At 41.2% G+C, this 18,835-nt stretch overlaps 1 protein-coding gene across 1 annotated transcript in view; it reads right to left on the bottom strand.

Annotated features, from left to right (window-relative positions):
- The window catches only part of adgrb3 (adhesion G protein-coupled receptor B3), a 112,163-nt gene extending 94,690 nt beyond the window's left edge, over nucleotides 1-17,473 (bottom strand). The window contains exon 1 of the mRNA XM_041947375.1: nucleotides 16,720-17,473. Coding sequence (XP_041803309.1) covers nucleotides 16,720-17,473 — 754 coding nt within the window. The remainder of the gene's footprint in view (nucleotides 1-16,719) is intronic.
- Nucleotides 17,474-18,835: the final 1,362 nt, after the last annotated feature.

Below are 18,835 nucleotides of genomic sequence, written 5' to 3' on the forward strand. Positions count from 1 at the left end.
TAGTTTCCCAGTTAGCCTGCATCAAATAAATTATGGGAATAATCACTTCGGTTGCTCATGCAAATTAAGACTTTGGCTACTACTGGGAATTTTACTGTATATCTTAATCAGGTCAAAGGAGAAAGGTCCAACTTCTAACCACCGTTATTAAGTGATCACCAGCGAGTGCATGCAAACCCCTGTCTCCGAATGCATGATCCATTTGCAGCAATGGTTTCCATGGATACCAGTGTTCATTTGCACACGCACAAATGTGGGGTTTGCTAAAAGTTGCTATTTGAAGTGCAGGTGCCGTACATTTGTAGGATTGAACTTGTATACTTAAATGTGCCACACAAATGAAACTGATGTCAAAAAAAAGCTTCTGCTTTCATCATGGCAGCATCCAGCATTGGGAAATTTTAGAAGAAATGATTTAATTTTTGAATTTAATTTGCAGTAAAATTACTTCAAATCAATTTACTGAAAACCTTTTCATCTGTTTTGCTTCAGTAACTATCTATCTATCAATGCAAAAAGAAGGTTTGGAAGGAAGGAATCAATAAACCATTATGATTTTACTTCATTATTACCCCACTGCTGTGGCATCAGCTGTGTGCCAGCATCTCAAATAGGGCAGCAGCAAATATAGATGCTCGAATAAATACATTTATAAACCTATGAATCAAAATATTTTGCTCTTAAGCCAAAACTGTGATGAATTCATTTATTTATATCAACAACTACATTAAAGATTTTCTTTTTTACATTTATTACACAGTCTGCAGAACGATTCAGGCACATTTCTTTTACTTGGCAGAGAGAGAGGAAAAAAAGGGGGGTTTAGTGTATGTCTGATGGGCCACATGATCAGTTGACGCACAAGGATGACCACCGAGTGCTGGCCTCCAGACATCATCCCTGCATTGATACATTTCAGAGCAAAGCAGGAAGACGGCCTTTGAGCGAGGAATACTGATGTTGTTGAATCCTTCAGAATTCAGAATAAGTTGGGGAAGGTTTTCAGCTTTTGTCCTGCACTGGATTTTGTCTTCAAATCCACTGTGGCTGGAGAGTTATACAGTCAAACTCTCTGTGACAGGCATCCACCTGGATTTAAGTCACGCCAGACAGTGGGAAACAGAAGATATTTTACAACTGATAAATGATACAATACGTGCCGTAATAGAGGAGCGCTAACACATCAACACTAACACACATAATAAAGGATTTGAGAGCCACTGACAAAATAACCAAGTCTTTAGTTCTAATTCAAAACAAATGAAGCAATAAATGAGTAAAATGAGAACAATGACAACCAAATAAATAAATTGCTTTTGGGCTTTTTAAATTACTGTGTTTGCACATTTTTGATACTATGAAAATGCAATTTTATTTATTTAGATGACTGTTGCAAGTCTGTAGTAGATCCCAGAGATGCTGGCATGCAAAAGCCCCCACCTATACTGTTTGTTTTATCTATTCTATACATATTCTATATGCTCTGCATTTGGAATCAAATTTTTAAAGTGGGTACAAATGCAAAGTACAATTGGAGATCGTTTTCTAATGCACTGAGTCATCAGGAAATAGACGTGCAAGAAATGCTTATTAATAGTGACAGAAATCAAATGCAGCTCAGAGGCGGGGTAAGAATCACAGGGCGATTATTTTCTACATTATCACTTCAGTGCCATTTGCTCTATATTCATTGGCTTGGTATAATACACACACGTGCACGCACACACACACACAGCAGCTGTGTGCATGACCTCTTTTCATAGATGTATGTATCAAAGAACAAAATCAAAGGCTTGTAAAACTGCTTCACACATAGAAATGGTCTATTATGTTTCCTTTGGAAACAAAGGTGTCTTTGAATGCACCAAATCAAAGACTGAACAGATTACAGACGTGAACGCAGAATTTACATGGCAGCCATATTTGATTTACATCATACTCAGAGTGGCAGACGCTACCCAGAAGACAGCCAAAACTGCACAAATAGGGCAAAATTTAACAAATGTAAAATCAAGCCATGATTCGTCTTTGATTCAGTCAAGAGATGGTGAAACTGGGCCAAATTAGCAATTGACAAATTAAAGTTCACAACATCAGATACAGTAATAAGCAGTTAGTAGACACTATCTTAAAATTACTTTAACTACAGTAGGTCTATTGTAGCAGACTAGCTGTGACTTGTTCTAACACTTAAAACATACTGTAATGATTAATGTAGCTCGCAGTGACTGCTGAGATATAATCTATTCGTTATAAGAGATGCAACAATGAGTCTGTGACGCATAACAAAGTATAATGTCTATAATATTTAATATAACTTCTAATGCTGACAGTCAATCTGCCATTAATTCTTCATTCCTTCATGTGCCTTATTTGCATTTCTTTTCATTCAACTAACATGCATCAACATGCGTAAACTCACTTTAAAGAAGTGAACATAATATGAATGGCATCTGCAGAACGTTTGCTATTGCTGCTGTTAATGATCAGAGGGAAAGAAATTATTTTATGTCAGCTTTGCTGAGAAGTCATGCATGAAATTCAAATAACCAGACAGTCCGAAGACGACACGGAGCATTGTAACTAAGGCATGGCTACAGTAGCCGGGGATGAACGCTTTGCCTCGCACTGCACCAGACGCCTCCGTCATCAGCGGGAGGAACGCTGACACTGACACACCATGCTTGGTTGACCTCTTGCATAATCCAATCATGGGTTGACATTGTATAGAGCTGTAATAACAGATTAACTCTGTTTTATAAATCCAACACTCGTCTTCAACGACTGAATGTAGCATTTAAGTGTCCATTGATACAGCAATGACAAAACACTGTACACCCTGCTGATTGTATTTGCATAATAGTCGTCTCTTCCACACGCCGTCTAAGATATAATTTTCCACCAAGCAGAAAAGAGGTGGTTCAGCGTTATGTCGTGTTGCACCTGTAACCGCCCCTCACAGTGATGTCACAATGTGCTCAACAAACCCAGAGGACACTTTTACTGCAAAGTGAAGAAGCGAAGTGACGGAAACCTGCGCCGCTGCAGACTTTCTGAGAAGTAATTAATTGATCTCAGATGACATGTGAGTGATGTGCCTTCTCAAAGCTTCATTTGCATATGTGCTCTTATTTTTCAAACGCGCCGCAGTTTGTTTCGTTTTGGGACCTCTGTACAAAAACTTGAATTGCAAAGCAGTGATCGTCAGAGGATTAAAAAAAATCCCAAACCCGACTGAAGGCTTTTACTGGGGGCTCTGCACAAACAGCAGGTCCTGGAAGTCTGGACTAGCTGTGGTGGTACAGTATTGATTCAGTAATCCAAAGCCATCTCCCAAGTGCTTCTGATTTATCTGTCACATTTCATTATGACTCCTGCGCTCTGAAGCTCTTTCTCTTTAGTACAATACTACAGAGAGCATCTAACCATCTGATGTGTCTTCTGTATTGGCCGATCGGATAGGTCTCCCTGAAGCAGACTTTCACTAATTTGCTGCAGTGTGATTTGCTCATTTTACTGTGTTTAGAGATCTCACACTGACGCTGCCATTGAAACTGCAAGGACATTGTGAGCAAATTAACAATTAAGGGTTATTTAAGGAAGGAGCAAGTTTATGATATTAAATACTCAAGGAGAGCAATTAGATTCTCTGCGATACAGACTGCCAGAAATAGTGGTTCTTCATTTTGAGCACTTTGTAGGTTGCTGCTAAATTAACTCTGGAAAACAAAGAGACTGTCCTCTTGGGGGCAATGACAACATGGCAGGGGCGTCGTGCAAGCAAAAACTCTGGAGGGGTGCAATAAGAGCAGAGGGCATGGGGATCCTTCCCCAGAAAAAGAAAAATAATGATGCAATTTTCTGCAATTTGACATATTCTAACACTTTTTATTTTAAAACTTAACTCACTCAATTAGCTTCCGTAGCTCTGTAATCTCCCACTCTGTATTAGGGTAAGTACAGTATATTTATTTAGAGATTTTCATGTCAACTTGTGTAGTTATGGTTCTTGAAAATGACAGTCACTTCTTCACTCACTTCTACACGAGCTGCTACACTGCTGCCACTTTTCTGGTAAGACAGCTGAATCTTGTCTGCTTCATGACATTTTACGGGCCATAAATTCACGTGAAGAGACTATATCCACGATGCAAATTCTTTTAGAGAGTGTAGATAATAAAGCAGCAGACGAAAGGAACCTGCCAACATCGTAATAGCTGTCTCTTCAAACACAATGTGTAGGAAGCAGCATGAGCGCACATGAGACTGTGCTGACATCACATAGTAGTGTCTGCTACATTAGGTATTATTATTATTATCTATAAATTTGTTGTGAGAATGAGAATCATCATTAAGTTATTTGCTTCTTTTTACCTGCTTCACACAGATCATCACTATCTGTGATAGTAAACAGCTTTCTGCCATAAGATTCATACAGCTCTCCTTTACCAGCATTAAATAGGATCCCATGCGATCACAATTCACGACTAGCGAGCCAGAATGCTACAGCTGGACTGAGGGATGCCTCCTAACTTTAGCTGGTACCAGCCAATCATGCAAATCAAACAGTGTCATATTTCTCAAATGCACTCAAGTGTGTAGAATTAATTGCATTTCATTTTCACACGTTTGGAAAAAGGGATTGATGCTTTAGTAACCGCTGCAGCAGCATACTGCTAAGCTGTAGCTTACATCTCCTCCAGCATTGATGTGCAACAGGGTGAGTGCTGTGTGCGTGCTTACCTGCTGCAGTGAACAGATTTCATCTGGCAAGTTTTGGAAGAAACTAACACCATAGGAAGAATGGTGTATGTGACTTTTTTAGGCATGATGTGTGAGATAGTTAGGGTTAGGGTTAGGTTAGAGGAATATGTTTCACTCATAATATAAAATGATAACAACTATAAAAAAAATAGTAGTTAAATAATATAGAAAATAAACTACAAATATCAAGGAAATCAGATTGGGCACGACGCGTCTGCAGCACGGGTTGTTCTGGCAGGTGAAACGAGCTACATTCACGTTCTGATACCAGAGGGTGTGTGTGCTGTCTCCAACAGTTTCCCTCCACCAAAGCAGCAGTCAACCTTAATCAAGTAGTTCTTGTTGCTAAAACCATACTTGCTGTTATTTCTAATGGCCCTATTGATGGCAACGACAAAGCTGATTGGTCGGTCCACCACTTTTTGCCCTGAATGAAATATCTCAACAACCATTAGATGGATTGCCCTCAAACTTGCTGCAGGCATTCATAGTTCCCAGAGGATGAATGCTCCCAACTTGGATGATACCGTTACTTTTCCATTAGTGCCACCATCAGGTTGGCTTTTGTGGTTTAGAGAAATATGAAATATCTGACTATCGGATGGATTGCTGTGAAATTTGGTGCAGATATTCAAGGTCCCTTGAGGTCGAACTGTAATAACTTTGGTGATCCTCTGACTTTTCAACTTGCACCATCATCAGGTGAACATATCAATTTACCCTGTTCTTTGACCCTCCTGTCAGCCTCAGATGTGTTTTGTATAAAGTGACAGTTAGCACATGGTTAGCATGCCAACAGGGTGACCTGTTAAATGTTGCATGCTGAACATCAGCATGTTACCATTCCCATTGTTAGCATGTTAATGTTAGCATTTAGCACAATGCCTATCACATGAACACCATCTTCGCCTAACCTGCTGCATCCACTGTGCTCAGAACTCGGAATAAAATAACCTGTTGTTGTCGTGTTGTGAAACGTGCTGAAACAACTTTGTAGTTGCCATTTCCATTCAGCTGATTTGTGCTCGATGTAATTCTTTGCGAGCATGTGGTACCAGCCTTCTCCTCCTGTCTCCTTTAAAGTCTTATAATATGCTTATGAAGTTCAGAGACTCGCCATATGACAAGTCTGCTGCAGGCGTCCATGTTTTCCCAAGCAGATGCACTGGGACTAGATTGGAAGTTGGGAATACTCACTTCAGACTTTGAATGTTTTGCAGTAACCAAGGCCTTTTGGTTTCTTAAACATGATCAAACCTTAACAAATGGGATGGGGGCTTGACAAACCAGCTTACCTCGGGACAATGATCTCCACAGATAAGGCAGCATGCATTTATATCAGTTGCAAAGACAGTGGATACAAAGCAGTGTATCCTGCAAAAAGACAATATGCAGACAGCTTGAAAATCACATTTGTGTCTCCAAGCCAATTTCAGGACTAGCTGTCCACACTGATATTTCTGCACGATCGATAAGGAATTGTATGTCCAGGCATTGTTCGGCTATTGTAAGGACTCAGTAGTGTGTAGGTGTGACCTGCGTGCTGCAGGCCACGATGAATGCATCAAGATAAATTGTCCCTCCCTTCACGCCTTCGAAATGTCTCGTTGTGGTGCAGAACTCTGCCACCGCACCAGACAGCATCAGTGACAGATGAGTTTAAGATGTGCAGCAATGTTGGCAGGCTAACCATGCTCTGAATGTGACATCAGTGTCGTGTGCTGGTTGCCAGTGGTGTAAAGGACAGTTTGAAATCTGATTTAAACAGGCAGGCTGTGGCACACACACAGTATCCAGAAATTCTACTCAAATCTGATTTTCAATGCCGCCACAAATGTGGTTCCAATCTGATATGTAAAATTAAGTTCCTGTGTGCCCAGACCTGAGGAAATAGTCTGATTGCTATCTGGATTTGCTAAATATCAATGTCTCCAAAGAATAGTCATTATTTACTTGCACTTTTTACTCCGGAAATCAAAACATCTGCATCCCAATCTCTATGACAGCCCCAATCAAGAATCACCTGTAGTCAAAAGAGCAACACCATTCTCCCATTTTCTATAACTGCATTTCCCGGTTGGGGTCCTGAAGTTAATAACAGCACAAAACAAATTGAAGTTTCATGGAATTGGAAATTTTATTGGCACACAATTATGATTCCACTGCTTTACCAATTCTCAAAACGTCTGTCTACAGTATTGCATACAACACTTTAAATAAATTTACCTCTTAAAACACTAATTATGCAGGTTATCACAGTATTTTATAATTGAGCATTGCACTTACCTGACTTGCTATTATTATTGTAATAAAAATAATGATAATATTTGAGTTGGAGTCCTTTCTGTCTGTGCTGTGAAGGACAGAGAGCTGTAGACAAGCTGACAATCTGGCACACAAGAGTGTTGCAGAGTTATAATTTCTGAATCTCATTCCGTGTTACATAACACGTCTTACAGTGAGAGAAGCTGAATAACCACGATGCTCCGTGGAAGCATGCAGGCGGCGCAAGCAAATGTCAGCTGTCTTAGTGATGGCCATTACCAAAATATCCCATCATGCATCTGGAAAGCACTGGTGCTGCCATTTGAAAGAGGTTTCATTCAAAATTATGAATTTACAATTAATAATAATATACCTGAAGAAAAAGATGCAACTGAGGCGTTTGTAATTGTGTTGTTCAGACACCTTCTGATACAAACTGGGCCAGTTAGACAAATTAACAAAATGAAGTTGTTAAAAAAAAGACTTCATATTATTCAAACAATATTGCTAACAATATGTTGCATGTGGTCAGTTGTTGTGTATCACGTATTCATGTGCTGGCTCTGCATTTCTCTGTGGACAGTGAATGGCATCGTGTCGTAAAAGCTTAAAACTATTCACCGCTGAACTTAAATTCAATTCCCCTTCATTTTCATTATGCTTACATAAAGCAAAACACAGACTTGTCCTTCCAAGAGCCAAGCCTCGGAGCGAAACAATGCCTCATGATGTTGCTCATTTCCTGGAGCACTGTTGTATAAGCCGAACATACAAGTGCACCTTTCTTAACACAAACACAGTTTGCCTGAATGCTGACATAGTTGGATGAACAACTTTTATTGTACTTGTTTGTCCTATAGTACATTATGTAATGCTTGTTGTGTGTTTTCTTTACTTCACTATTTCACATCTTCTACAGAGCATGAGCTCATCTCCAGTTGTTTTCAGCTGTCTTGGTTTCACATCAAAGTGAAGGCTTGGCCACGAACAAAGTTCAAATATAATTTATTTATTGTTTTTTATATCCTCATTACTTATAATGCAGGCTAATGTAGCAAGGAGAAAACCCTGCCCATGCTAATTATTTAGAAGGGATAAGAACAAGGGCACCCAACAGAGACTGTGTAGAAAGAAAGAGTGAGAGAGAAAAGGTCAGGAGTTCAGCCTGGATTTTCCTGATCCTGATAAATCAGTCTGGATCCCCTTTCTTCCTGCATTCGGAGACAGTTTTTGAGTTCTAAACTGTCCAGACTCAGATTGAAGGATATATATATATATGTGAATTATTCACCTTTAGCTCATGCCCTTGACCATAAAACTGCATTTCAGAGTAAAGTTTCACATTGCAGTTGCCAGAGCTTGAGGTCTAATAGATGTTATGATAAATTCCTCCTGAATGTAGCTGCTATGGTACGAGTCCATGGTTAGTATTTGAATGGAAAATACAGTTTTGATTTAAATTCTTACTGCATTTGAACTCTTAGTCCCTGAGCAATGTGTAGACTGCATGGTATTGCTGTGCCACACTGATTATGTAAGTGTGTGTGCTGCCCTAGATCATGGTATAACATTTCATTTTAAAGGCAGTATCCATTACATGAGGGCACTTGCCATTCTCTGCAGAGGAACTGCCAGTGGGAGCAGATACAGAAGCCCCTTGAGAAAAAAAATTGGATTTTGCCTCCACTTTACCACATAGACAGTGTCTTTGAGTGACAGACTCATTTGCCAGGTTTTGTGGGTGGATGTTTATGCAAATGCCTCTCCTCTGTGGGCTGAAATAGCCATCCAGTGACAGGCCAAAACTAACTGGGTTGAAATGCAGGAACATGCAACCGAGAGGCTGAAAGCAGTGCATAATTTACATTAGCATCTCTGGCACTGCGCAACAAGGGCCTGATAAAATTTACCACATTAAGCCAGCCCACACAAAAGTTAGAATATGATTTTATTTTATTTTATTTATTTTTTTAGCCTATTAAAAAAATGACAGGGCATGTTCACGACATCCAACAGTGTTTATCCACACTAAGAGCTTCAGAGGCTCGCCCTCACTTCAGGACTGTAGAGCAAAGCTGCAACACTCGTGTGAATGTTGTTTCTTAAAGGGATGAATAGCACGGTTGTTGAGGCCCACTCTGAAGGGTTTTGCATTCTAAATGAATTTGTCATATGAGAATCACAATTGTTCTTCAATTTCGTTTTAACAGTGAGCTGGGTTGCTCCTTTCTGCTTGTGAAGCAAAGCTCCCAGACCTTCATTTCACACTCAGTTTTAGTTGAATATACCGAAAAGAAGTTCACGGTGTGCCCTCTTCTCTCCTGAATGAGACTGCAGGAAAACTGTATATTCTTCTTTTTATGGCAGGGAAATCAAAAGTGGTGATTACTTTTGAATTATGCATATGAAGGTAGTAAAAAAAAAAATCTGATTTGTATAATAAGATGAGACAGACTTCTTCATCTACAGAGACTCATTATTGTTATGTTTGCATTCATATAGAAAGCTTTTTGAAGTCAAAGGAAACAGGAACACAACAGTGGCTATTCCTTTGATTTCTAAGGTTCACTTATCTTTAACTCATAAATTGCAAAATAGAGCCTGGATGCTGTGATGTCGCAGCAAGACATGCTATTACAAATGGAAATGTTTTATAATGAGTACGGAATGTGTTGCTGCAGTGGTAATTAAACAGCACAGTGGCACAGAGTACGGAGCCTTTGACAAAGACCAGAATCAGCTTCAGCCATGCACACGCTGCTGTGACAAAACTGATGCTGCAGCAGTGCGCTGCATGATCACATGTAAAACTAGCTCTTTGCAGTGGAAAATCACAAAGATCTCCAATAAAAATGCTTTACCTAAATCTCATTCGTTCCAATTTATATATATTACGCTCTGACATAATCTCACAATGCAAAACCTTTAATGCCTTTCACTGCTCCTGTGTTTACTACAGTGCAGCGAGGACAGACCACTTGTTTAAATACAGTATAGGATTTAGAAAAAAAAAACATTGATGGTAACTGTGCAGATTGTTCAGCATAAGCACAATAAATTAAGCAGATAAAATAGTGGCAGGTTTAAAAAACTGCTGCTTCTCACCATTACTTTTCTTCATTTGAACTGTCAAATCTTCAAACGGCGTATGAAGCCAGCCCCAGTTCAGCATTTTCACTGTCTGCATCGTGGTGGTGGTTTAGATTTGTTGCTTCCTGTTATTTTAATTTAACGGGCAAAGCTGAGTTGAATGAGAGCTGGAATGCTAAACAGGCAAATCTGTGGCATTTCAAGAAGAATTTATGAGTAGTTGTGGGAGCTGGTGCAGCGTGGATGTACAGGCGCACAAATCTAGCAATCTGTTTAGAATTCATAACAAGAAACACGCGTACAGGTGGGATACGCACGCTAATAAATCACACGTGCACGTTTCATCGCTGCTTATGCAGGATTTTACTGGAGAAGCGCTTCGGTTTTGAGGACAAGAGGTGTGGCCGCATCACATCAGGGCAGTAGACACTCCATTACGCAACCCATTACTCTGATTACAGTTCCTGCTGTAATATGACGGTATTATGGGCAACAACTGTTACTCGCAAATTTTATTACAATCGTATTTATTGTAGGCTGTAAAGTTAAAAATGTGGATTTGTCGCCTCTTTGACACTGCAGGAGTGATGGAGATGGGTTGATGCACCAATGTAATGTAATTTACTGGTACTTTGCTCTGATATGTAACTTGTTACTAAGTAGATTTACTCAAATATTGTACTTATACATTTTCAATACTTGTAATTTACTTGAGTATTTATGTGTCATGTTATTTTATTCTTCACTGCATTTCAGAGAAAAATGTTGTACTCTTTATTCCACTACATGTATTATATAATAATAACTATAGTTAATAGTTGCTTTTTAAATGAATGTTTTGATTTATGTATAAACTATAATGCACGGATATAGATTAAGCTATACACTCTCTATATAAATGGCCTACAAATAGCTCCATCCCAATCAACAGTATAATGCCTTACTTATGCATTAATGCATATATAAACTAACATAATGTATAGCAGTATAACACTCACAGGGACAATATTTCTGCATTATGGGCACTTGTACTTTTTATATTTTATGTACATTTAGCTAATAATACTTCTGTACTTTTACTTTTTTCAGATCCAGATGAATCATCATTTTTATGTGGAGGTAGTTTCAGCTACAACATCAGTTCTTTGCATTCGAGGGACAGTTTAACTTCGAATTTATTCATGCAGTCATTTTTGCGATGTAGTCACAGATTCTTGTTGTGCAACCCCTTCTAGACGTCTGAAAACCATAAATCATGTCCACACTTTTTAAATTGTATTCCAGGTTTTCTTCCGGGCTTACTGCATTTCATTGCATCCTGTCTGCAGTTCAGCTGTGACAACACAAGGCTTTAATTTACTGTGAGACAGTTTGCAGTACACAGTCTGGGTATAGTGGAGAGTTATCACTCTGACTTCCAATTGCCATGCTGCTGAAACAGAGCCTCAAGACTCAGATCACAAATCCATGTCAAATGAACCACGCAGCTGATCTGCATCCGCTCACTGCCAGGTTATCATCGTTAGCATCAAGGCTGGCCCTAAAGCAAAGGGTAGATTTACAGCAGCTTTCATTCAAAATAAAGAAAATAAATATCAAAATAGTCAGGATAGATGATAAACGATAATCAACTAAAACTGAAAGTGATGATTTACAACTGAAATTGAACAAAAAAGCCAGAATATCTGCAAACAACCAATCTCAGATTTTGATCCACATGTTGCTTTGCTGTGATTGGTGAACATGGCATGGCCTTTCTCTAATTGAGCCCTGTGAAATATTTAATTGACCTTTGACAGAAAATTGTTAGGTTTTCAGGGCCTCTATTACAGAAATTCAGCAAGTGCTATTTGGTATTATACATGCCTGTGCAGGTTTGATCTTTTTAATCCTTTAACTTGCCGAGCAAAGTAAAAACCATAGGCCTCATGTGGTGGACCCTATACTTTATTGCTCCATAAATTTATAATAGTTGGGAAACTGAGACTTTTGTGGTTCCAAAGAGCCCATTTGCATCCATGTGTGACAGTGTGAGCAGCTTAAGCAGAACTTTAAACATGGCAACAGTTTTTGTGGTTTTATATCACTGTGTAAAATGACTTAGGAGTCACCTCAGAGCCTCATGAATTTTTATACGCAGAAACAGCGACCTGGCCTGTTTGAAGAATATACAGTTTATATATGTATATTGTTGAGTCACGCACAGAAAAGAACAGCTCACTCACTTCCAGACGTCATTATCTTTTACTAATAATTACAGTACTTGCATCTGCTGAATTTTGGTGTAATGTTGCACCTCATTTTAGCACTTTTCTGCATGTGTTTCACAAAACTGAAGCTGGGTCACTTCCACACTCTGCGCCATTTTTTTTTCTCCCTTTTCTTATTGAATAGGCGACACTTAATAGGCAATTAACGGAGAAAGGAGATGCCTGACACTTTCATGCTGATTCTTCAGGGCCTCTCAGTCTATGTCGCTTTTTGCGTTGACCTTGTCATTCCTCAACAACTTTCTTTAGCATTTCTGAGCAAAGCTGCCTCAGGAGGTTGAATACAGAAGAATGAACACTGAAGACTCAGCGACAAAAAGCCAGGGAGAAAACATTGTATCTGAAAATCAGAGAGCTGAGCACAGGAACAATATTTACAGTAGGTGACAAGGTGTAATAATTTAGCCAAGGATTTTATGGGGAATTGGGAGACGGGATATTTACAATAGCTAAAGACAAATAATGCATGTCTAAGATAAAACAAACAGATTCTGTGCTGTTGAGCTGAGCTCTCTCCTTCACTGAATTGGAACTAAAATGGCCTCCAAGTGTACTGAACAATGGGGGTGAGCATAATGCAGTGTGACTACTGAGTGACTTGACTGAGATCCAAAGTGAATAAAAGGCCTCACTATGTGAGGCAGCGAGGCTGAGCTGCTGCAGTGCTCAGGACTTTGGCGGGTGACAGTGCATTAGAACGCTTCACACACATTTCATTTGCCAATAAAATCCTATTGCCATTTCCCACATGGCACATGCTCCGTGTCGTCAGGAGCTGTAATGATCAAATACGCGTCTCCAGCTGCACAAATAAGCATCTGCATTTACGCTGAAAGTGGGTTCGTTTCTTCGATTATGTGAGAAACTTACATCTGCAGCGAAGGGATGTGAAATTTCTTTTCCTCTTTGTCATGCTTGTTAAACAAAGCTAAAGTATCCACACAAAGAACTCGTATATGTTTGCATACAGTTTAGTGTACTGCATGTGAGAGTCAAATTAATGTGTGAGCACTTTTCCCTCAAGTGAAAAACAGAGGATTGAGGCTCAAATCTGTGATGTCACAGGCATTTCTAACCCACTTCTTGTACTAACAATGAATTTAGAGGCCTCATAAAATATTTATTTGAACATTATGCATACACATGAGCTTCAGTTCTTTGCAGGGTTATTGGGTTTGAAACAAATTCTAAACCTTTATCTCAAGACCGCATCTTACTGTCAGTGTCATGTTTGTCATCTTCCTCCACTGTTACCTACCAGTCAGTGACGACACGGAAATAGGAAGTGGGGCCAGAGATGAGCGCGGCTACATGCGCTGAAATATCTGACAGAATCAAAATAATGTTCACATGGAAAAACTCAGATTGCCCTCAGCCAAGGACAGACTAGTAGACGGAGCCTCAAAGCAAAACGATGCCTCATGATGCTGCTTATTTCCTGGAGCCAAGTGCAATCTGTGGTTGATTGGGACAGTACTTTGTGAATTTTAGGATTGTAAGCGTGCACACATGTAAACAGCAGCCTTTGCACTGGATTGGACGGGGAAAGGGCAGCTATCCGGGTGAGAACACACTCTAGAAATGTCTGCCGGTAGTTGCTGTCTGGCGCCTGAAAGCCTCTTTCTGCACTTGATTCGTCTTTTCAAAATAAATGCACCAGGGAAATTGAAATTTGTGACAGTGTAGAAAATCTTTCGACATTTTCTACCTAGCTTTGACTTACAGCTGTTTTCCATCCGTCTACTCCAAAACTCTGATTCACACTAGCCGTGGCCTCTCTGAGCATTCATTGGACTCAAGAAAACAGCCAGGACACGTCACAAGGACAGTCGCTCATTCACCTATGGGCAGCTCGCAGTCGTCAGCCTACTTGACTTGCATGTGCGGCATGTGGGAGGCAACCCACACGAACGCACGACACAAAGGCAGCAAAAGGACGGAGAATGAAATCTGTCTGGCTGTGAGTGCCACTGCGCCACTGCGCTGCCTCCGTTTACAACTTTTATTCATGAAATGGGAAGAATGTGACAAAAATAAAACTGCATAAATGACTCATCCGAGTTGTACATCCGTGTAGGACTTCATTGTGTCAGCGCGGTGCTCAAAATGCCACAGTATGAAGGCATGAGGTTTGTCTCTTTGTCTACATAATCACCTTAAATAGTTAAGAGCTTTAACCTTTTGAAATGTTGCTATCCTCAGTCTGTGTGAAACGCCAGTGGGGCGTTTCGGTGCCATGGCTGCAGTATACAACCTCCAGCCCTGCTTTTCTTTGATGTGCTCTGAAGCCATCCTCTACCAGGAACTGAGAAGATCAAAGACAAGCGATTTTATCAAATGGAGCCCTTGTCAACTGTTTGTAATGCTTTATTCTTCATCAGGAACACCCACTCTGTCACCACGATGCCACCGGAGACACAGTGCTCTTTTAAAACCCAGCGGTGATCTCCCCGTTATCCAGATGAAAACGGATTTATTCAAACCTCCCATCAACCAGCCCTATAAATAGAAGCTTGTGGAAAATCTTCTGAGAGGGGGAAAAAAAAATAAGCTGTGCTCTTAAGCTGTTATTAACATGCTGATAGAAAAATGTCAAATGTTGTTTTGGAGCAGAGAATTCTCAGTGAAAATGAGTGTCGTGTTTCCTGGTAATATTGGCGATTTGGATTCAGGAAATGAAATTATCTGACAAAAATACACAGCTGAGTCATACTTCTGGTGTTCCTGCACATGCTACTTGTCTGCAGGGTGAGTTGTGGTGGTAATTTGCATCAGAAACTGTATGCATTATTGCTTGAGGGCTCTAGTGAAAGGGTAGGTGAACGATACTCAACATGAATTCATCATCCACTCACCCAACAAAATCTGAAGCACGAGTAACTCTCACAAAAGCATTAAAAATACCTTAGGCGTAGTAGTATCTAGGTGGTAGTAAAAAAAAACTGCTGCATTAGTTTGCTTGGAGAACATGTGATGTAGCAGCAGGAGTCAACCAAACAGCTGAACCACTGCAGTCGATGTTCACCTGTTCTTGATTAGAAAACTGCCACCTGTTCTCCACAGTGCTATTATAGCAACTGTTATTTTGGGAAGTGCCACAGGGGAGATAGCTCCATAACATTCCCGCTATCATTACCCCCCCCCCCCCCCAAAAAAAAAAAAAAAAAATCCAAAGGTTGACTCATTATTTTTGGTTCAGTGTGCCGTGATGAATGCCCCTCCTTTGTGTCTCACGGTAAACGCGCCTCACCTCTGAAGTATGCAGCATGCTCCTCTGGGGTTTTTCTCTGCTATCTGTTAAAATGCAAGCAGCTATGTGTCAAGAAGCGCTCCCTTTGTAATTCAAAACGCTACACAAGTGTGTTAACTGCAAAAAGCCCCCCCCCCCACCCTGCTACCTGGTGACACTAATGAACAGAGCCATTATGACCTTATCATAACCATTTACTATTAAATGTTCATCCAGTGGCCTGCCTGTGAGTGTGTGTGGATGTATAGGTGTTGTACGTATGCAATTACACACGTGTGAATTACGACTGCAAGCAAGTTGACTGATAGCAGCAACTACATGTTAATTATTGCTCAGTTCCAACATACAGTGAAAACACGTTGCATTGCTCTATGGCAACACTGGGCAAGTGGCGCCCCTATATAATAGAACAGCCTCGCAAATGCTGATACCCTTTCATCCAATCATCTCGGCCTAAATGTGTTTAATTATCAGCTGCTGCAGATTTGACTGAGCGCTAAACTCTTAAGACTCATCCACAGGTTTGAAATGTTCCATCGCACGAGCAGTGTGACGCTGCTGCAGCCACGATCCCGGTGTGACACGGACGCCGGCAAAGAGCGCGGGACGCGTCCGTGTTGGCCACTGTCGGCCTTTGTGAGGATGACACTGACATAAATGTATAACACACAGAAATTCTGTTTGGGTTTGCAGCCATTTTAACTGTGTGCTGATGTGTAGGAAAACAGCCATTTTAAATTCACAGCAATGATAGTGCATTTTGAATTCAGTCCAACCAAACGAACGAAAAGACCCCCTGTAGGTGGTTTGGTCTGTGCTGCTGTGGTCTTTACTAACACCCAACTCCTCTGGCAGCTTTGCTCTTGAAGTTGACACGTTTCTGAGCCAACTGCAGTCTATATATCTATGTGTGCTCTTTGTTTCATGGGCCATCACACTTCAAACATGCAATAAGGGCAGAGAGGGGAGTGATTGACGTGCACATTTGACTGACATGATGACTATCTTATCTATGCATACAGTAGTCCATTAAGTCTACGTCTATTTCAGCACAAAGGAGAAAGACGACAGGATACTCACCTTCTTTAGGAGGCCGTTTCACTTCTGCACTCAGGTTGCAGACCTGCCCAGCTTGTAGTTGGGGTGACAAGCAACCCTCCGTTTGTGGATTTAAAGGTAAAACCACGTTGTTGAGCATGAGCATACTCTCTGATTCTCCATCGCCTAAATGCTGAGGACATGTGCATTTTGTGTACACGATCCCACACGTCTCCACTGTCCCTTTCTCTAATTTCAGGCAGTTTTCCAGCCACGTACAGAGCACTTGACACCCAAACTGGCTGGGGCTTGCCTTATTCAACACCAGAAACTCCACAATGGACTTCTCCTCCTCATCCAGCTTCTGTGGCGTCAATCCGTTATAGTCGTAAGGGAAAACTCTCCGTAGTTGGACGAAATTCTTGTCATACAGCAAAAATACATAAATATTCTTCGAATCGCACAGGTACACTATAGACTCGTTGACTTTCAGCAACTCGTTGATCTTTTCGTGCGAGTAATGATCAAACTGATAAGCAAGCAAAGAATACTCAGAGCAGCTCAAGTCTCGTTTGTATAGCTTCAGGTAGATGCTGTATTTGGTTGGGTCTGGGTTCTCCAGCGTCCATGTACAGTTTGTATAGTTCTTCGGAAACATTTCAGTCACCGAATACGATCCATAAATGACCCCCTTGACCAGAGTGGAACACCAATAATCTTGGGCACCAGTTAATCCAAACATAACCAGAAGATAGGTGGAAAATATATAAATCAACAGGTTTCGAACAGCCTTCATCCTATGTCATTTGGCCTGCAAGGAGAGATGGAGAGAATTACACGAAGCAATTTTTAAAGCAGAGGCCACAGGAAACATGATAGATGATCTCTATCGAATGTGATTGATGCGCTTCACACATTTCTTATGACGTGCTGCCATGAAAATGGAAGGAGGGGAGAGAGAAAAAAGACACATTGACCTCAGCAACATGTCTTTTGCATCCCCATCCTGCCTCCTTCATTACTATACTTTGTGCAAACATTGCCACCTTGTGGTCGCTTCAGCGATTATTTATTTATTTATTTATCACAGAGGAAGAGGAGGGGGGTGGGTGCAATAATGTGAGTCATTTAGACATTTATAATTGGGTCGTATTCTGTATGGCACAATCCCTGGAGATATTAAAATAAGGCTGTTTAGAATATCTGACACATGAAGGGGCGAACAGCGAAAGCGGCGTCCAAGTTGGTGCGGCGCGTGCTGCGGGGCATGCCGCTGCTCATTTTTTTACGCAGCAAACAGGAGCTTCTCTCCAATCAAGCTGTTTTCTTCGTGGTTTTGGTCTTGTTTCCTCACACGACAGTTAGATAACGCGAGGGAGACGGACGCGAGCCGCCGACGTGCTCTCCGCGTCCGCCTGCACGGCTCCTCGCCTCCCGCGCGCTTTCGCTCCGCTGACGCGACCTGCATGTCTCCGAAATTCAGGGCTTGACATATTTGACAATGCAATTTGATAAAGAGCCAGCGTGTGTGTGTGTGCGCGCGCGCGTGCGTGTGTGCATGTGCATCTGAGTATGTGTGTGTGTGTGTGAGCTTGCGTGCGTGCGCCAGTGTGTTTGTGTGCGAGCGAGAGGAAGAAAGAGGGAGATGGAGAGAGAGAGAGAATGCAATGCGATGTCCTGATTGCTTTAATCCTACAGGCAATGCAGCTGTGAGCAGTGTCACAGCAGAGCGTTCGTGTGTGCGTGCGTGTGTGTGTGTGTGTGTGTGTGTGTGTGTGTGTGTGTAGGCGTTGAAATCCCAAGCAGCCTACAGACACCAGAGTCCAGATAACAGATAAATCTGCACTCATGTTTCCAACTTCTCCCCCCTTTTTTTCCTTCATTCTCTGGGTGCCGAAACCCGCGGGTCACGCCACATTATGATAATATAGGTGTTACATAAAGATTTGCGGGAGCAGCGTGGAGTGGAATCAGCTTTTAGTCGCGATAAACCCGCATGATTCCGCAAACGCTGCGCGAAAAATCAGCATTCCGTGAGACGCGGACTCGCTCGGGAGACGCTGGAGCGGCTCCGTCTGGAGAGGACATCTGAACGCGGGGACGCGGGCTGCAGCTCATGCGGTGTCAGCTCGACGCTCGCCGCTTTAAAGTGGTTTTT

This window comes from Chelmon rostratus, chromosome 11 (assembly GCF_017976325.1).
Source record: "Chelmon rostratus isolate fCheRos1 chromosome 11, fCheRos1.pri, whole genome shotgun sequence".
Taxonomy (NCBI): domain Eukaryota; kingdom Metazoa; phylum Chordata; class Actinopteri; order Chaetodontiformes; family Chaetodontidae; genus Chelmon; species Chelmon rostratus.